Source organism: Paramisgurnus dabryanus, chromosome 22 (genome assembly GCF_030506205.2).
Source record: "Paramisgurnus dabryanus chromosome 22, PD_genome_1.1, whole genome shotgun sequence".
NCBI lineage: Eukaryota > Metazoa > Chordata > Actinopteri > Cypriniformes > Cobitidae > Paramisgurnus > Paramisgurnus dabryanus.
The window spans coordinates 1963301-1983568 of NC_133358.1; the positions used below are offsets into that span (position 1 = coordinate 1963301).

Genomic DNA, 20268 nt, shown 5'->3' on the forward strand with positions numbered 1-20268 from the left:
AGATTAAATACAACCCAAAAATAAAATAAAAGACCCGGCCTTTATTTGAGACAGGCGTTTATTTACCCAAACCCGTCGTCACACCAGGCGTCTAAAAGAGACAGGCGTCTATTTGGGACTCGGCTATTATTTGAAGTTTTACGGTATATCTAAAAATGTGTTCAGAAGACAATCAACGGACTTTAAATCAAAGAAGGTGGTTTAGAACAACACATGATTAAGTGATTTATAATAACATTTTATTTTTGGGTGAACTAACCTTTTAAGAATTTCTGAATGGAGAAATGAAAGAGTTGATGACAACTGTCAATTTAACATCATTTTATAAAGAAAGGCTCATCAAAATTACTGTCATTCCATTCGAAGGCTTGTACCTGCAGTTGTAATATTAATGAGATGACCTCTTTTTTTATTGAATATCATTAATGTCCCATTAACTGACGAAAAATACCTCATTGAGTAGCATGCATTAAAAGGTTAACATGAAACACATACTATCTCTGTCATTATTTTGATCAATTATAGAAAAACACCTCAGAGACACGGACGGTGAGGCATTTCCACTTCACTGCGTGGCCAGATCATGGTGTTCCCTTAGGCACAGGGGAGCTGATCCGATTCAGAGGACTCATTCGGCAGCACATCGAGAGCACCCCCTCTTCAGGACCAACAGTTGTACACGGCAGGTGAAGCCACTTTAAAGTACCACAACTATCAGTTGAACTTTTTATTTTGTATATAAATGAGATTTGTGAGGTTTCAAAAAAATAACACTATGTATTATTTGCAGATGACACAAATTTATATAGTTCAGGAAATGATTTGAAAACTTTAGCTAATAATATTGAAGATGAAATGGTAAAACTAAAATTGTGGTTTGATGTAAATAAATTATCTTTAAATTTGAATAAGACAAAGTTTATGATATTTAGCAATAAAAGAAAGGAGGAAGTCAGCTTATCTATAAACAATGTAAATATTGAGAAGGTGTCTGAAATTAGATTTTTAGGAGTTACCTTAGATGAGAAATTGACGTGGAAAAGTCATATAATGCATGTAAAAAATAAGATGGCAAAAAGCCTATTTATTTTGAATAAGGTTAAATACAGTTTAACGTATAATACAATGAAAATGTTATATTGTTCAATGATTTTGCCTTATTTAAACTATTGTGTAGAAATATGGGGAAATACATATTATAGTAACACTATGCCTTTATTTATTTTACAGAAAAGAGCTATTCGTATTATTTTCCAAGCAGGATATAGAGATCATACAAATCCACTCTTTATTAGATCAGGATTATTAAAATTCAAAGACATTGTAGAATTACACATTTTATTAGTGATGTTTAAAGCTAGAAGCAAAGCTCTTCCATATGATTTACAAAAGTTATTTGTTCTCACTTCTGAAGATGGAAATCATAGACGGCCGAATGACTTTAAACATCTAACAGCACGAACAACCCTGAAACAAATGTGTTGGTCTGTTGCTGGAGTAAAAGCGTGGAATTTTCTAAGGAAAGATTTAAAAAGTTGTAAAAATATTTTAGAATTTAAAAGGAGCTACAGAAAGAAACAACTTGAATTATATCAAATTGAAATTTGAATAGGACTGTATGTGATTATTGAAAATGTTTAAATAAATATTAGATATGTTGCAGTTTGGGTGATGGTGGAGGGAATAAAGCTGTGACATCTACTATTTAAGTTAATATATTTCTGGTGATATTTATGTCATCTACTATTTATGTTAATAAATTATGGGTGATGGTGGAGGGAACAATGTTAAAGCCATCTACTATTTATGTTTATAAAGGGGGCAGAAAAATATAAGAATATTATTCTTCCAGCTGCTCCTTTCTGATCATGGAAATGTAAAGGAAAATTCAAATGAATTGTATGTGCTTTGTATAAATAATGCATTTTCATGAAAAGAATAAAAGAGAAATGAATGAATGAATGAATCCATTTAATAACCAATCAAGTGTGCATTCTAAGTCAATAAAAAACCACAAAATAAACTGCAGATAATATTCCCAACTGTAGTGCTGGAGTGGGCAGGACGGGTACACTGATCGCCCTGGATGTTCTGATACAGCAGCTGGAAAGAGAGAAGGCAGTGAGCATTGCAGGATTTGTACAGAGAATGAGACTTAACCGGCCACTCATGGTTCAAACTGAGGTAAACTCAATTTTTTATGCTAAAACTAACCAGGAACAAAACAGTATTACAAATTTCTTTGAGTGTGTTACAGTATGTGAGGGATTGATTGAGTGCATCTACAAATGTCTACTTTTTTAAAAACTGCACTATTTAAAGTTATAGTTGTAGTCTTAACAAAAGACAGATATCCCAAAAACCCCAGCCACTACAGACATATGGTTTAGTAGTAATATGATCTTAGTAGGATTGGCTACTAATTAACGCCTGTTCTGGTATAGTCAGTTTATTTTGATAGAATTTTTATTTTCAGTTATTTTTCAGATACTTTATTGTGTTTATTTCTTATGAAGAATTTTCATTTTAAATATGTGTTATGTGTATTAATATTTACTGTCAGGTAAACATTGTGAAATATAAAGGCAGGGTCCATGATCTCTGAAAGCCAATGTTGATATGATTCTGGGAAAATATTATTGTTTTTCATGGATCACATGATTCAGCACAATACAACAACATTTTGGATTGGCAGGAAAACATTTTACGATTCCCATTTCAACTGACCAATAGTACAGGTAATGTTGTTGTTTTTGACACAGTTCACTGTATCCAACTAACGTTTCTCTTCTCATCTCTCATAGTCTCAGTACGTCTTCCTGCACCAGTGCATCATGGATATCCTGCAATCTAAAGACATTCCTCAACCAGAAGATTCTATCTATGAAAACGTCTCGGTTACGTATGTAACCCTCGTTCCCTGAAGGAAGGGAACGGAGACGTCACGTCGTGACCGACGAATTGGGAATTGGGAACCCCTCCGCGGTGGCAAATCTACTTCGAGAAGCTATTAAAAAGGCCAATGAAATTGGCATGCAGATTATTTGCACCTGCCGCGCTGCGCGGGTATATAATCAGAGGCAGGTGCAGTAATCAAATCAGCTTTTTTCGCTGAGAAGCCGGCAAAATAAAGGGGCCGGCCGACTCAGCAGTGGAACAGCAACTGTGGCGACGGGACGTGACGTCTCCGTTCCCTTCCTTCAGGGAACGAGGGTTACATACGTAACCGAGACGTTCCCTTTCAGTCGGTCACTACGACGTCACATCGTGACCGACGAATTGGGAATCCCTACCAAAGCGCCACTGGAGCTGACCCTTCCAGTGCCTGCGTAAAACCTTCCGTCTTCACTTTACGAGAGGCGGAACCTGGGCTTACAGCAGAAGGCCGGTCACTATTTGTTCCTAAACCCACGATAGTGAACTAGGCAAACTGGGAAGCGAATCCAGCCTGGGCGGAACTAGGAGACGCTGCGGAGCCAACCCAGAGGAGATTGTACGAATGGGTGGCGCAAAATAGTCCGTAGGTCTATGACGTGACTCTCATAACTATATTTATACTAGAGAGAGAGCAGAGCGGGCTCTGCAAGGGAAAACGTGGTAGATTAGCTCCACGGAAAATACGCGCATAGGACACCTCACGGGGGCGCTATACGGGGGCCTAGCCAAACACAGGTTTTCAGGAATACAGCTAGTGAGAGGCTGATAGCCGATGCTCCGCAACATCGACTGTCAAGGCGATGGAGGAAAGTCAAAACCTTATTTTGTGACGTTTTGACCTTATGGCCTTCCATATTGGCGCAGTCGTGCAGCGCCAAAACGGAGGCTGCAAGCCAACACAGGAGCCGACTCTGAGTGTCTCTACCGGTTTGAGGAGAGAACACGAGAGGATACCGGCTCAATACGAACACTGTAAAATCTGGTGAACGTGTTAGGTGTCGCCCAACCAGCCGCTCTACAAATGTCTGTTAGCGAGGAACCACGAGCCAATGCCCAAGATGATGCCACACTTCTAGTAGAGTGGGCTCTCAAATTAAAGGGGCAAGGGGCACCCTGCTTTTCATACGCGAGGGCGATAGTGTCTACAATCCAATGAGACATCCTCTGCTTAGTGACAGCCTTCCCTTTCTGCTGACCACCGTAACAGACAAAGAGCTGCTCTGAGGTTCTAAAGCTTTGAGTTCGGTCCACATACACACACAAAGCGCGCACAGGGCATAACAAAGCCATGGCTGGGTCTGCTTCCTCCGGCGGCAGGGCTTGCAAGTTCACCACCTGATCTTTAAAAGGAGTGGTGGGAACTTTGGGCACGTAGCCGGGCCTGGGTCACAGTGTTACACTGGTATTAGCGGGCCCGAACTGAAGGCACGAATCGTTGACCGAGAATGCGTGAAGATCCCCTATTCGCTTAACCGAGGCCAGTGCGAGAAGAGTTAGAGTTTTCATTGTGAGAAATTTGATACTCACAGAGTGCAAAGGCTCGAATGGGGCGTCCTGAAGTGCTTCAGCACCATGGACAGGTCCCAAGGAGGAATAGAGGGCGGGCGAGAAGGATTCAGCCTCTGTGCGCCTCTTAAGAATTTAAAGCAACACTATGTAGTTTTTTATCTTTAAATAATGTCTCTAAAATTATTTCAGTGATAGAAGAACTTTTAACTGGACAAATTGTACGGTTGCTGCAACCTGAGCAGCCTCTTAGCTGCTACAAGCACACTCTGAAAGTGGCGGTGGAGGGTAGGAAACACAGCCCCGCCCCTCCCCCTGCCTGCAGAAGAGTTTCTGATACCAGCCACTGTTGCGCTTTTCAACCACATGGGAGAGCTGTAAGTCATTTTTACATGGAAACTACATAGTGTTGCTTTAATAACTAGATCGTGCTTGCCCACAGATCTACCGTTTATCGGCGAGTGGTGCGCGGATATCGCCGCGATATCTACTTTGATTGTAGAAGGTGAAAGCTTCTTCTCCAGACGATGCTGAAGATATGATAGCACGACTCTAATAGGGCATTCATGGGGGTCTTCTGACTGTGAAGCACACCAAACAACGAACAGGTTCCATTTCAGCTTATAAGCCTGTCTAGTAGACTGCGCTCGCGCCGCAAAAATAGTGTTAGATACCGCTTGCGGTAAATCACTTAGAACCTCCGCGTCCCGTCCAACGACCACACATGGAGGTTCCATAGATCGGGATGTGGGTGCCATAATGTGCCCCCTTCTTGAGAAAGAAGGTCCTTCTTCAGGGGAATCTTCCAGGGAGGGGCTGTCGCGAGGAGCGCGAGTTCTGGAAACCAATTCCTGGTTGCCCAATACGGCGCGACTAAGAGAATGCGCTCCTCGTCCTCCCTGACTTTGCACAGTGTCTGCGCAATGAGGCTCACTGGAGGGAAGGCGTATTTGCGTAAACCCCGCGGCCAGCTGTGTGCCAGTGCATCCACCCCGAGGGTTCCCTCGTTCAGTGAATAAAACAGGCGACAATGAGTCGTTTCTGGGGAGGCATACAGATCTACCTGTGCTTTGCCGAAACGTTTCCAAATTAGCTGAACCGTCTGGGGGTGGAGTCGCCATTCGCCAGGACGCGCTGCTCGTGAGAGCGCATCTGCCGCTGTGTTGAGCGACCCCGGGATGTGAATGGCACGAAGAGACCTCAGATTCTTCTGACTCCAAAGGAGGAGATGACGGGCGAGATGCGACAGGTGACGAGAGCGCAAACCGCCTTGGCGATTGATATACGCAACAGTCGCAATGTTGTTGGTGCGAACTAATACATCCTTGTCTCGGAGCTCGTTGCTGAAACGAATGAGAGCGAGATGCACTGCCAACAACTAGAGGCAATTTATATGCCAACGTCTCTGGAATGTCGTCCAGACACCCGAAACTGCATGCCCGTCGTACGTGGCTCCCCACCCCGTGTTGGAGGCATCCGTGCACACAATGGCATGCCTGGAGACCTGTTTTAATGATACCCCTGCTCTGAGGAATGACGGGTCTAACCACGGAGTGAAATGGAGACGGCGCCTCGGTGTGATCGTTACGCGATGCGCGCTGGTGAGCCACGCTCTCCTCGGGATTCGGTCGTGAAGCCAACGCTGAAGCGGTCTCATATGGAGCAGCCCGAGCGGTGTCACGGCCGCTGCTGCTGCCATATGACCCAGGAGCTTCTGAAATTGTTTCAGAGGGACCGCGCTCTTGCCATTGAATGAATTTAGACAAGTCAGAATGGATTGCACACGCGCTTCTGTTAGACGTGCAGATAAATCGACCGAATCCAGTTCCATACCGAGAAAAGAGATCCTCTGCGTGGGGCAAAGTTTGCTCTTTTCCCAGTTGACCTGAAGACCGAGACGGGCAAGGTGTTTTAACACACGGTCCGTGTGATCGCAAAGCATCTGACGGGACTGGGCTATTATTAACCAATCGTCGAGATACGCTAGAATGCGCAGACCGTTCTCTCTCAGGGGTTTTAATGCCCCCTCGACTACTTTCGTGAATACACGGGGAGAGAGAGAAAGCCCGAACGGTAAGACTTTGTACTGATATGCCCGCCCCTCGAACGCAAAGCGGAGAAACGGCCTGTGTCGAGGAAGTATCGTTCTTGGGTACAATGAAATAAGGGCTGTAATACCCAGATTTCATCTCGGCTGGAGGGACCGGCTCGATCGCGTCTTTCGCCAATAGAACAGCGATCTCGGCACGGAGAACATGCGCGTCTGCGTTTTTCACCGTAGTAAACCGAATGCCCGCAAATTTGGGAGGGCGACGGGCGAATTGAATCGCGTAGCCGAGACGAATCGTGCGTAAAAGCCATCTCGACGGGCTGGGAAGCGCCTCCCACGCCCCCAGATACCGAGCGAGGGGAATTAACGGCACGATCGGAGTACCCGCGGCGAGGGGAGCGGATGTAACGGTTGCTGCACTCTCTGTGATAACAGCAACGGAGGTGTTGTGTGGTGTGCCACTCACCTTTTTCCGCTGATGGGGGGCAGAGCTGGGGAGATCTCGATGTAGAAGACTCACCCGCCGTGACACACCCGGTGGCGAAAGAGGAGGAGGAGGACATAGGGCTCTGTGCCCGTCCGTAGCTCTCACGCTCCTCTGAAGACCTGGAGAAGGAAGAGGAATTCGCTCTTTTTGTGGTTTTGTGGGTGCCGGCTGAAAAGCCGGCGGAACAGAAAAAAACTGAAACCAAGGATTCCCCACCCGGCCCTCCTCCGGTGGGGGGAGTGGTGACTTCACCATCTCCCGTAGAGCGATCCCCCCCATCTCCAGGTCGCCCGTCTCAGGGTCGTTTAGCCTTGCGTTTTCCACCTCTCTTGGCAGGCTGCTGAGCGGGTGGGGCGGGCTGCTGGCGACCGGTTCCTCGCTTCCTAGAAGAAGTGCCCCGAGGAGGAACGGGGGCGGCCGCCGCAGGACGCCCTCGGCAAGAGGCAAACTGAGGTGCCGACGTCGAAGGGGCAGATGGACGTTTCCGACGCGGCAGGATTTTAGCAATGGCCTCAGTTTGTTTCTGAGCGGTGGAAACCGCCTGTGCAAAATTTTCCACCCTCTCGCCGAACAGGCCGGCCTGGGACACCAGAGCATCTAGGAGCTTAATACGATCCTGCTCCCGCATGTCGGCCAGGCACAGCCAGAGATGGCGGTCCTGGACCACCAAAGTGGACATCGCACGTCCGACCGCCCGTGCGGTGACCTTAGTGGCTCTGAGCGCCAGGTCATTAGCCGCACGGAGCTCTTTAAATGCGGCCGAATCGTGACCACCCTCGTCCAGGTCACGCAGTGCTTTAGCCTGGTGTACCTGTAATAATGCCATGGCATGGATGGCAGAGGCCGCTTCCCCACAAGCACGGTAGGCACATCCTGTTAGGGCCGAGGAGTACCTGCATGCCCGCAAGGGGAGGGTCGGCCGATCTCGCCAATGGGAAGAGGACCAGGCTGGACACAGTTGCATCGCGACGGACGCTCAACCGGGGGGAGATCGGTGTACCCTCTAGCGGCCCCCGCCGTCGAGGGTGGTGAGGGGTGAGGGCTGATACGGCCGCTTCCGGGAGGAAAAAGGATTTTTCCACGACCTTGTCAGTTCCTCATGAACCTCGGGGAAGAAAGGCACCGGTGGCTGGGTCTGCTCTGTTCTAGCAGACCCGAAGTACCAATCATCGAGGCGGGATGGCTCGGGTGGAGATGGTTGACGCCACTCCACTCCGACCGTACCCGCTGCCCGAGCGAGCATGGCCGCCATCTCGGGGTCGAGCGCAGCGCCCTCTAACCGTCCCGAAGGAGGCAGAGGGTCAGACTCAACGTCCGAGAGAGACGGCCCCCCCTCCGATGCTGCGGACGACACAGAATCCCGTGTGGTGCCAGCGGTCCCCGAGGGCAACGTAGAACACGCGCTCCCGGTTTCCATTGGCACCTCCGGCTGTGGATCGGGTGCTGAACTTCACCGCCACCGACGGTGGACTTATTCAGCACCGTAAGGCGCAAGTCATCCTTCATCACGGCTGCCTTCTTAGCGCCGGATGGCTTGGAAGAGGGGCGGCGGTCCCGGAGATACGCCACCCGACTGCGCAGATCCACCACAGTCATGTTCAGACAAACCTGACATGTACTGTCGCGAAACGCTGCCTCCGCATGCTCAAGCCCCAAGCATGAGAGACAACGATCGTGGCCGTCACGAGGATTCATGTACAGCCCGCATCCGGACGAAGCACACGGTCGGAATGTCATCCTGAAAAGGACGCACCCGACCTGTGACACGAGAGAACGGCTGCCTTTACAAAGGCACAAGTTCAAGCTCGTGTTGCTCTTTTAGGGAATTCACTCTTTAGATGTAATGCGTGAGTTGATGAAGCATGCAGGGGAGAGGCAACGACACACTCAAATAAAATTCAAAAATAGAAATTAAAGAGGTGGAACAAATGCGAGTCTCCGCTGAGGTGCTGTCTGTCCTACCAACTTCGACACACACAGAGGTCCCAGAAAGGATTGCTTCTCAAGAGCAGAATGCTGCCGGCTTCGAAGCGAAAAGCTGATTTGATTACAGCACTGATTATATACCCGCGCGGCAGGTGCAAATAATCTGCATGCCAATTTCATTGGCCTTTTTAATAGCTTCTCGAAGTAGATTTGCCACCGCGGAGCGGTTCCCAATTCCCAATTCGTCGGTCACGACGTGACGTCGTAGTGACCGACTGAAAGGGAACTCAGACATAATCTTTGCCAATGCAGTGGCTTAAAGGAATATGAAAAAGCGAGTCAAATATAATAAACAAAGTGTGACCATAACATTACAAAATGTTTGTATAGTTAGCTTTATTTTGTCTTTCAAACAGTAATATAAAGATCAAGTCATAAAACATAACTGTTTAAACTGTATTACAGCATTAATTTAGTCTTGTTGAAATATTGCTATATTCAGCATTCAATACTGCATTGTGCTAAATAAAACAATTCACACACAACAAAGAAACACTAAAGGTTACAATAACCTTTGCCTTAACATGTCAATAAAAAAACTAAGTATCAGATAAAGACACACTCTACTTCTAACAGATTTGGTTATGGTGTGTTTAGCTGGAACAGTTTACTATTTACACCTAAACTGACTGTTAACAACTACATGTCTCTGTATATAGTTTTATTTTTGTAATAATGTAAGAGGTTAAGTTAACCTCTAAAGTTGTAAAAATTGAAAAGGAAAGTTTATTTTATATATGTTGCAAGTATGATTCGTTTAAGCTTAGCATTTTAGGTCATTACACACTTAAAGTGAATCTGCAAAGTGTATGTAATTTAACCATTAAAGGTTTTCTTGTTAGTCATGAAAAACTGCTTGACTTTAAAGTTGTGTAGGACTGAGGCTGTTTGTTGACATAAATGCTACTTGCTACCTCATCTGCTGCTTGTTCTGTATCTGGCTGTATAATGTGAAATTGTTAGTCACTTCAGTAAGAAAGTGCTGCTAGGCATTTGTTGATATAACTCTTGGATTCATAGAGACATTGAACAGATATTAGAGCTGTATTTCATGTTTTTATTATAGCGAAAATGTCTTTTTACACAGAATGTGTGGAAAATGCTACATGGTGTGACACAATCCAACCATTTAGGACAGATTAATGTAATATTGGACCAAGGAGATTTTACTAAAAATAATATCATAAAAAACAAACAATATGATCTGACCCTCATTACAGACTGTATAAAAAACAAACAAAAATATAAAGATTTACATGATATAACATTAATCACTTAAGAATTGCTCCAATTCAACTGCTAAGACGATGCAATTCACAGCTTTGAATCTCTCTTCACCGTTTGTCTTTCCAATCACATCTCAGACATCATCTTCTTTATTATTTCCAAAAAACATTTGTATCATCTCATCTTTAATTTCTTCCATATAGTCATATGGCAGCTCGGTTGCACTCATAACCTCCTTTGATGGTGGATGGAGAGGCTCTGTGATACAATTTAAGGGTAAAGGAACCGAGAACTTCTTGGAGATGTTGTGCAAGACACAACAGGCTTTGATGGTGCATGCTACTGACTTTAAAGTCTGAATGGAGCCAATATCATGCAGGCACTGGAAACGACTTTTCAGACCACCAAAGACATGCTGCACAAGACCATATACCTGAGCGTGTGCTTTGTTAAATCGTTTAGTGGCGTTGGTTATGATGCGAGAGGCTATAATAGGGGTCAAAACATGTCCACCGCCGAATAGACCTCTGGCACCTGTGTTTGGAAGGCAAGTAGAGAATATTTAAAACATTTACAATACAGATGTGCATGGACAATAAAGGCTTCCTATTCTATTTGCAGCTAGAGCCACATTACTACATGTAAAAAAAACATTTCCCCACCATGTTTTGATCCCCTGGTTTTTAATTTCACGTTCATTTTTAAATCATTCTAATACTACTAACATTGTTTGTACAGGGGTAGTTGACATGTAATGAATGAGTCATGGTGACAACATATTTTTTTAGGGAAAAACCCTCATAATATACAAATAGCTTTAGAAACATGTATCTCTTTATGATATGGTCACAAATAACATAAGATGTTTTAATGTCATAAATCACACCATATGACACATTTATGGTTTATTTGTCAACTACCCAGATACAGTGAAGAAATAAGACCTTTTGCTACTTTTTGCACTTTTATTTATTTAATTACAATCCTAATTTTATGATTCATGGCAGAACATACTTTTTGAGTTTACATGGTCACCATTTCAATCACATTGCACATTTTTGCAGAATATTAAGTGCTTTTTTGTTTCACACTTTAGAATCATAAAACTTATTATTTAAATCAAATGAAATGTGGTATCGTCTTATTCTTACCCAGGACCCATGAATGACCGTGTTGAAATGTGGTAAACTGCTTCCCGATATCACTGCTTGCCCAAATACTGTGCTCAGGTGTTCCTCCAGGACAACACTGTTCCAGACTCAAGATATTCCCGTCCACATCAAATATTACCTGCATCATAACGGAATGATATCTAAGAGTATTTACATAAGACTGCTCCCTCCCGAGCGGTGGGGTCACCTTTACATGAAAGTACCCCAAAACACCCACTACATGGGGGATGCCACTGACGTTTTTAAAGGCTTGTGCGGCACCCATGCGATCATTATAACTGTTGGGAAAAGTGATGAAATCAGGGCTCATGTCTGATAACAGTTTAGTAAGACTTTTTACTGCCTCTCCGGCAGGGGCGGATCTAGAAAATTATTTATGGGGTGGCAAGGGGGTGGCATGAGAACTACAAGGGGTGGCAATGAAGTAAGCGTCCTTGCATGGTTGTCGTGGATTCAAGAAATTATATACTGTATATACTATATTCGGTGAACACTGGACCTCAAATTTTTATAACATTAATAAACGCAACAACAAATGTTCCTATAAGTAAGTACCCAAGCAGCTACCTTTAGCATCTCTGTAGCACACTTTGTCTTAATACTAAGTTAATACATACAGATTATCAATATCTAAAAACACTGACTGGTTGAACATAATGGTATAAAGACTGTTATATAAACAAAATAGGATTGCCTAGTTTATATTAATGTAAAACATATTTGAAAGGCAAACATCTCTTTCTCTCATAACCCTCTTCTATAATCCTTTCACTCACTTCATGATGGATTTCTGTCTTTTCACTTCTTTTTAGCTCTTTGCCATCCATATGTTTCTTTCCTTCATTACTTCATCTATTCCTTTCCCTTCCACAACATATTTTTCTGTTTTATTTGTACCTTCCACTCCCATAGTATTTGATTTTTCTATTCTTTTTGGTAAAAAAATGGATATCAGCCTTTCTTTTCATAATATCCTGGAAAATGCCGCATTAAGTTGTCTTTCAAGCTTTCTAAACATACACAACACTGAATAGTTTTGTCTCCTTAACGAAGACAAATAAAAACATTAGACTATATCATAACGAGCGATTTCATATGCACGTATGGAATATTTTGATTGCTGCAGTAGCTAACAAGACAAGACGGGCTAGAAAGAACTGCTTAAAAGATATTTACTGCTTACAAAAGCCTGCAGTTCAGTTGTTTTAACTACCAAGCAACTACCTCGTGCAATATTTAACATCAGTTTAATTTTTGTATTTTTATCCTGATGCAACATTTATCTTTAAAATATGACCCTATTCAGTACTCTGATTTGCTGATGTGATGCTCAACTAAATCACTTTAAGACACTAAAGAGAAACCACTAACTTTTTGTCAGCATGTGATGATGTGAGGTGCTTTATCAGAATTACTCGCTACAGACGTGAAGAGACTCTTTCTTCATGGGCATAAGTTGCACGTTCATAAACATTCTTGCCTTTAACCTCAACGATGGAAAAGTAGCGTTTGTGCTTTTTATACTTTGTGCTTGCGTCCGCTACCTTTGTTTTGAGCTCGTTGTACTTCCCATCGCTCTGTTGTTGGGGGTTTGTGCGACTCGGAAGGGATGGACTGCAGCGCGAGAACCGGGCTGCATGTGAGTGCCTTGGATGGGGCGATGCATCCTTTCACCGCCGTTTCCAAAAGTCTCCAACCACGCCAGAAAAGATCGCTAGATTTGTCCTAGTCGCTTTTTTAATAAAGTCGCTAAAGGGGTCTAAAAAGTTTCTTAATCTAGAGACCAAGTCACCAAGTTGGCAAGACTGCGCAGACCTTTTTTATACTGTAAAAGACTTTCTGCTCGGACTGACTGCATGCTTGTGTATGAACTCTGCTGCCTCTGGTTGGCTAATGATGGAAATTAAGCCCATCACCATCAGCTATGTGGTTGTCCCACCCCGTCTAAGACACACACACCAATCATCGTCAGATATGTGTCTCCCATCCCCAAACACACGCAGAGAAAAACTACATTGCCTTTCTGGTTAAAAGAGCCTACTCGGGTATATATTATATATATTAAGATACCCGCGCTGGGGTGGCATAATGGGTGGCAATGCTTTTATTTAGGGTGGCAACTGCCACCCCGTGCCACCCCGGTAGATCCGCCCCTGCTCTCCGGCCTCGTTCACATCTATTCCCAGTCGATCTGTAATCATACTGGGTAGAGATCCGTGTGCGTAAAAGGATATAGTGGCAAGAGTCTTTGCTTCTACGGAAGTCAGGTTGTCGGATGGTGCAAATGCATCTTTTTTTAAACGTGCGTGGATGTAATCGATGATGAACCGCAGACACGGTCGACTCAGATGGAAATGCTGCAACAGAAAGCGATCGTCAAACTGATCCAGGAGACTGCGTGTCTCAGGCGTGATATTGCTGCTCTCACGGCGATGCTTCTCTTGTGTCGTGTTATCGACTGTGGCTAAATTGTCGTTGTGCCCACTTAAGAATAAATCATCTTGCACAGCGAGCCAAAGGGCTCCAGCTAGAGACATTATGAACAACAAAAAATGTAAGTCTTTACAATAAACTACGACAAACAATCAGACGAACCAAGCCCAGTTAGCCCTTAAAACAGAAAAAACTTCTTTGGATTTTAGTGAAAATCGGAAAACCAACATAAAGGCACATTGCCTGAAGTCCAAAAGTGCATTGAATAATCCACGAAAATCCAAATGCAACCCAAAACGTGGGAAAACAACGCGAAACATGCTTTGGGTAAACAGTGTGCTAGAACTTCCGGGTTGAATGACGCTAGATTCCTTTCATAATAAAAGTTTCAGCCTCTTAAATGGTGGCACTAAAAATAAAAATAAAATATCAGACACATGTTCGGACACACAAAATGATTCTTTGTTGTTCATATTTTATAATAAAAGGTGATTCAAATAATGGCTTACAAAAACAAAACCAAAATAATGTATGGTACTAACCAAAAATATCTTTTTTGTTTTGTTTGACAAATTGCTATCATTGTTTTCTTGACAAGCTTTCCTATATTTAATCAACAAAAGGTTTGCACAGTATGAGATATTACTAAACAGGAAGCATTTTGTTCTAGTTGCGTATTTTCTACATAAAAAAAACATTTCTTATTGTTTTGGAACGCTCTCATTTTGGCACTGAACGTTTCTGGACTTTTATTTTGGTATGCCAACGAATGTTCTTCATTGAAGTGTTATTTTACACTTTCAATGGCTATGGCGAGAATGTCTTGTAATAAAGTCTTCAGAGGAGCAATTCTTCAGATGAGTTTAAGCCATAGATTGGCACATTCTATAAAAGCGCAGGCAACGTATAGCACCACATCTCAAGATGGAAGAACAAAAGCAGGTTCAGGTAAAGTTTAAAGATGAAAGTGCACTGTTTTGATCGACAGGGAGCAGTATGACATTACAAGTTATTCAGGCGTATGTACGTGGTGAAGTTGGTGAAGTGTTTGTATAAAGCACATCATAACATTGGTGTTTGTAACTTTGAAAAGCCATTAAAATATCTTTTAATAATTAATCCTCCCTTATTTGTAAGTCACTGGGGATAAAAAAAACTTCAAAGTGGGCGTGTCTGAGGCTGTGACTACAATATGACATGATATAACTTACATTATATAATATACATTATTCATATTATATTCTTATTGTTCTGTGTATTAATTTTATTATCATTATTATTATTTGTAAAGTTTAATAAAATGAATGAAAAACGTTTTTTTGGTTAAGATAATAAAAAGACAAACTTGTAGACCAATCGAATGTGAGCTCATGTTCTAGTTTAGCAGCTCTACAATGGGTGAATAACTTTGTTTCTCGTGTGTCAACAGAAAGTTATAAATATGTTTTGGCCTACGAATTGACAGTAGTGTGTAGCTATAAATCATGTGTTTAGATCATGTTCCGCACATCAGCGTTAAAACAGATACGACTGATTTGTTTTTTCGATTGAAGGTCCAGCTGACGTTTCAGGCGTTTCTAATATACGTATCACTTCTTTATATGGGCACTTCCCCCGGAAAACCCTGCCCACCCGTCAATCAGCGGGAGACGCTAGAACTTGCAAACATCACATCACGCGACAGCTTTGTTTAATTTCAAAACTCAACAATGGCACAATACTGCCGTCCAAAGCCAAAGCGCAGTAACTACACACTTGGTCAAAATTGAGTTAAGGCTTGAAATGAGCTTTATGACATCTGTTCTGTCTTGTGACATAGTCTCCTGGTTCAATTTTGTCCCGTTTCAGAGAAATGAGGGTGTCAAAATTGCAGTAACTACAAAATCCATGCTAATACCAAGGCAAACCACAGTAAGTGATGTTACTGCGTTTTGGCTTTGTTTCCCCGGCTTTGATACCGCAGATACTGCGGTTTCCCCCGATCGTAACACACAGAAACAACAAACCATGGCACAATCCCGCGGCCAAATGATGGTTGAACTCGCGTTAAAACGCAAATAAACAAATACTGGTAAGGAAGATAGCTAAATAATAACTCATGCTAAGGCAAATTACAGCTTTATAAGTAGTTAACATTGACTAGCCAGCTGCTAGCAAGTTTTGACCTACCTGTGCTCGTCCATTGAAGGCAATATCCTCTGACAATAATGATATAATCCGATTCAAGCGCATTGGTGTTTGTTGATTCGAACATCTCTCCACTTTTTAGGCAGCTAATCAAATTGTATTGACAGGGGTTACTCCTTCAAAAGTTGATAAGAGTCTTGTAAAGTTTTATTGTTAGGCAAAGATAGCGGAGCCCAGTCAACCTGACGAGCGCAGCCGAGCCAGCAGAAAGCACATTATGTGAAAAAGTACACTTCCATAATAAGTGCTCTTTCTCCACGAACTAATTTTGAAGGCTACTTAATATTAAAACATTTAGTTTAGTACTTCTTAAGCTAATCTTAAAAATATCTAAATTTACATAACTGTGCTACTTTGAGATGAAAATTAACTAAAATGTACATACTGTTAGTTACCACTTATAGTACATTTGAAACAATAATATCTTTGGGACAAACATGTTCTTCTATTTTTAAATTATGTTAATTTTTAACTACTGTTTTAAAGTAAACCTCGTCTAATGTAATTTTTTTAATAAATAAAAATTAATAAAGTGAGTTAAATACTCTCTTTGTGGTAAAAGGAGCATTTTTAGCATTCACAAACATAAATAAAACTATTACAGTTATTAAAAACAATCAAAATGTATTAAGAAGCATGAGAAAAAGTTGAATGAACACATTTAGTTCGTAGATACTGCACTTTGCTTTTGCAATAGTGTTTTAGTTGTGTAAGGTCTTTTAAAGGCAGAGTGCAGTATCTGCATTTTGGGAGTCAAAGGTCACATCGGTGGTCATGGTTTTTATCTATAAAAAATTTCTTCCTAACAAGACATTACATGAATGCATTACCACTAATCTACCTACAACATGTTTGGCTGGCTAGTGTAAAAACTTTAAAGCCATTTTTCTCAGTTTCAGTGTTTGCGTAGATACTGCACTTAGGCTTTGGAGGGCAGAATAGAAGAAGTGTGTTTTTGGATGTAAGAAGAAGAAAGACAGCCTTATGGAAACAATGTATATAGTTTATTATCCGGGGTAGCAGGTGTGTGTTTGATGCGCTGGATTTTCCCAACCGGGTCATGAGTTGCATGCGGTAAGACTTTTGTCTTATGTTGGAAATAGTCGCGTGCATATTATATAAATGACACGAACATGTAGTGAATCATAAGTTAAACAGTGTTGTATAGTGTTGCATGACTTGTACTCGCTCCTCCCGCAGTAGTAACTCCTCCTTCTTCATTTGTTCGTACGTTATCGGAAAGATTCGGTAAAGCTAATCTTTCTTTTATTAATCTGATTAAACTAAAGACTCTTCGGAGATATAAAGGATGTAATACTACTCTATAGGTACTCCAGTTTAACCTCAGAAATGCAGAAACAATGGCAGTGTTACTCAAAAAGCAGTTATATCCAAAAGCAGGCTTCCCAGCCAAACGACACAACACAACACATGAGTGTTTAAGGGACAACTCTTTAAATGTCCTAGAGTAGCCCAGCCAGAGCTCTGACTTGAACTCTATCAAACATCTCTGAAGAGACCTAAAAATGGGAACCTGTCCACCGACAGTTCCCATCCATGGTTGAGAGGATTTGCAAAGAAGAATGGAAAATCCCCCAATCCAGGTGTGCAAAGCTTGTTGTGTCATATCCAAAAGACTTGAGGCTGTCATTGTTGCCAATGTGCTTCAAAGTATTGAGAAAATGGACTGAATAATTATGCAAACGTGAGATTTTTGTTTTATAACTTTTAGAGTTCTCTTTTCACTCTGTCATTATGGGGTACTGAGTGTGGATTGAGAAAAACTGAATTTAAACGAGTATCAGGCTGAAACATAACAAAACTGAAAAAGTGAAAGGGGTCTAAGTACTTCCTGAAAGCACTGTACAGTTTGTGTCCATGGGAATGACTTTGACCTTTGCTTGGTAATGCAATGCTTTACTATTTGAGTTAAAGGAACACAGATAAACTCTTCCTTGTACATTTTTATTACCTATAAAATACAATTTTGTCACATGCTTAATTTCTTCGTTGGATAGTGGCATCTCTACAGTGACATGTCATTAAATGTTTAAAATGTTTTGTAATATAACTGCTACTTATAAAAATAAATGATGCTGACCCATCATGAGATTATATTTACATTTTAAGGATATGGCAGATGCTGGCCTTACGGTGCACCGACCAATCTATAGTGTACACGTATTTTTGGTTTGCTGGTGATCAAACTTATGACTTTTGCCTCACTAATGCAATGCTCGAGCAGTTACAGAAACTACTGACTATCACAAAGATGCTGTATGTCTTCTGTGGGCTCCAAGAGATCTAACTTAACTCTTAGGAAAGCATGAAATGATCCCCATTCGTGATGATTATGATGTTTTTTATTCTTCTTTCCTCTCTAATAGTTATTCACATAGATTCAATAGAAGCAGCTCCTCTGAGACATTATCTCTACACCATGCTGGAAGGCACTGACCCCAACCAGGGCAGGTAAAGAGACATACAAACTGAATATCTAAAGAAATATAACTGTCTGAAAATATTATCTCACTTGACAAAACATATCATGAAACTGATAAAGATTTTCTCATGTCATCTAGGTTAAAGTTTACTGTAGTGAGTGAGCCCATGAATGAACAGGAAGAATGTGAAGATGTTGGCCGTGCCTTTCTGGATTTACGACAGCTTCTCCTGACTGGAAATGATGTCATTGAACAAGAAATTGATGGTGAGATTCAGTCAGTCAATGTAAAACGTAAAATGCCAGGGTGAACTTTTAAAGCACATTATTGTTTCTCTCTCTCTTAGTTGTCAGTGTGGATGAAGAACAGGAAGTGGTGGGAAAGTTGAAAGTATCTGTAGAGGCAGCGCAGGCGCTGAATGTAATCTATCAGGAATATCATCAGACTGAGACCAGTGACAGAAGTGCACAGACAAACAGCACAGAGGATGAGGAAGTAGAAAAAATTAGAAATACTCAGTTACATGTGCTTGATTTTGATGATGACGACAGCGACTTATAATTTAAAATGTTTTAACTCATTGATTACAGTGTATGTGGTGGCCTGCTAATTTTGTCAAGCAACAGCAAAAAAATCCACTCATTCACTTTATTCAGGGGTTATGCTCCTGTACCAGCATCATGACTTTCAAACTGATCATATTAGGGTTAATTAACATGTAAAGGATCTATGAATCTAAATTTCTGGGGGAGATAAATGAAATTCATAAGTACAGACATGCATCTGTGCTGTATTTCATTTCTTTCGTATAGACCATTTTCAAGATGTAAACAACATTGGTCCAGAAGCACTTCCTGTTGTTTTTAAGTTTTTTTTGTTCACATTTATGTAACATTTATTTATTCAGTTTAACATTTTCTGTTGGTTGTATTTTGTTCTAATATTAATCAGGGCCGGGTCTACGGGGGGGCTGGGGGGGCATTGCCCCCCAGATTTTCCTTCTGCCCCCCCAAAAATATCCAGCCAACCATAAAATAACGGAGTCTCTTTAAACATAAAACGTATTCTGTTGGCAAAGCTAGTGATACAGCTCACGCCCACTACTGTCTGATTAACTTATTAGGTCTCTTCAGCAGTATTTAACTCACAGAAAAAGTACTACTGTTCTCTATGACGTTAACAAAAAAAAACCTGCATCTTTAAAATATATATTAGAAATGATGCAATTTAGTATTACATAAACGTAATAACCCAACACATATTAAATTGAAACTTTTTTATAGTAAAACATGCCCAAAATAGCCCCTTATCCTTTCTTAGACTCACCTCATTATATATTCATTCAAATACAACAGCCAATGGCAAGTCTCCAGCAGCATTTAATGTGTTTGTTTTAGACGTAGTTCTGTTTATTAAAATTAGAATATGCAGTTTGGTTGTGGCATACTATATAGTAGACATAATTGATATAAGATGGTTATACAGTAAATATACAGTATTGTAACAGCTGAGCATTGCGTGCAGTTTTACAATCAAATTTTAGCGTTTTTTTCATCGTCATTCATCATCAGATCATTCAGCTCGCGTTTGAGAAAATCTTCACACGCAAAAATCTACAGACTTTTAAGTTCAGGAGGAGCTTTCACTCCGCAAGGTCATCGTAAGGTAAAACGTTGTATTTTATAATGTTGCGTTGTATTATAATATCTAATTTGCTGTGTTATGTACAAAGCAGTTTGATTTATCTTTGGTCTCGTGGCAATCACACTTACAGTATTTTAGGGCTTGTGCTTTTGTCTGGTGCTGTTACAGGATAACCTTTGACGAATTTGTCATGCA

At 41.6% G+C, this 20268-nt stretch overlaps 2 protein-coding genes across 2 annotated transcripts in view; both read left to right on the plus strand.

Annotated features, from left to right (window-relative positions):
* Positions 1-3038, plus strand: part of LOC135777775 (receptor-type tyrosine-protein phosphatase H-like) — a 56047-nt gene extending 53009 nt beyond the window's left edge. Inside the window, exons 15-17 of the mRNA XM_065288007.2 lie at positions 526-686; positions 2049-2184; positions 2805-3038. Of these exons, the coding sequence (XP_065144079.1) occupies positions 526-686; positions 2049-2184; positions 2805-2924 (417 nt within the window). The 3' untranslated portion in view covers positions 2925-3038. The remainder of the gene's footprint in view (positions 1-525; positions 687-2048; positions 2185-2804) is intronic.
* Positions 3039-18390: 15352 nt separating this feature from the next.
* On the plus strand, positions 18391-19331 carry LOC135777753 (X-linked retinitis pigmentosa GTPase regulator-interacting protein 1-like). The gene is made up of 3 exons (XM_065287974.2): positions 18391-18457; positions 18568-18695; positions 18776-19331. The coding sequence occupies exons 1-3, from the start codon at positions 18426-18428 to the stop codon at positions 18988-18990; spliced, it is 375 nt and encodes a 124-aa protein (XP_065144046.1). The 5' UTR covers positions 18391-18425; the 3' UTR covers positions 18991-19331.
* The last annotated feature ends 937 nt before the right edge of the window (positions 19332-20268 follow it).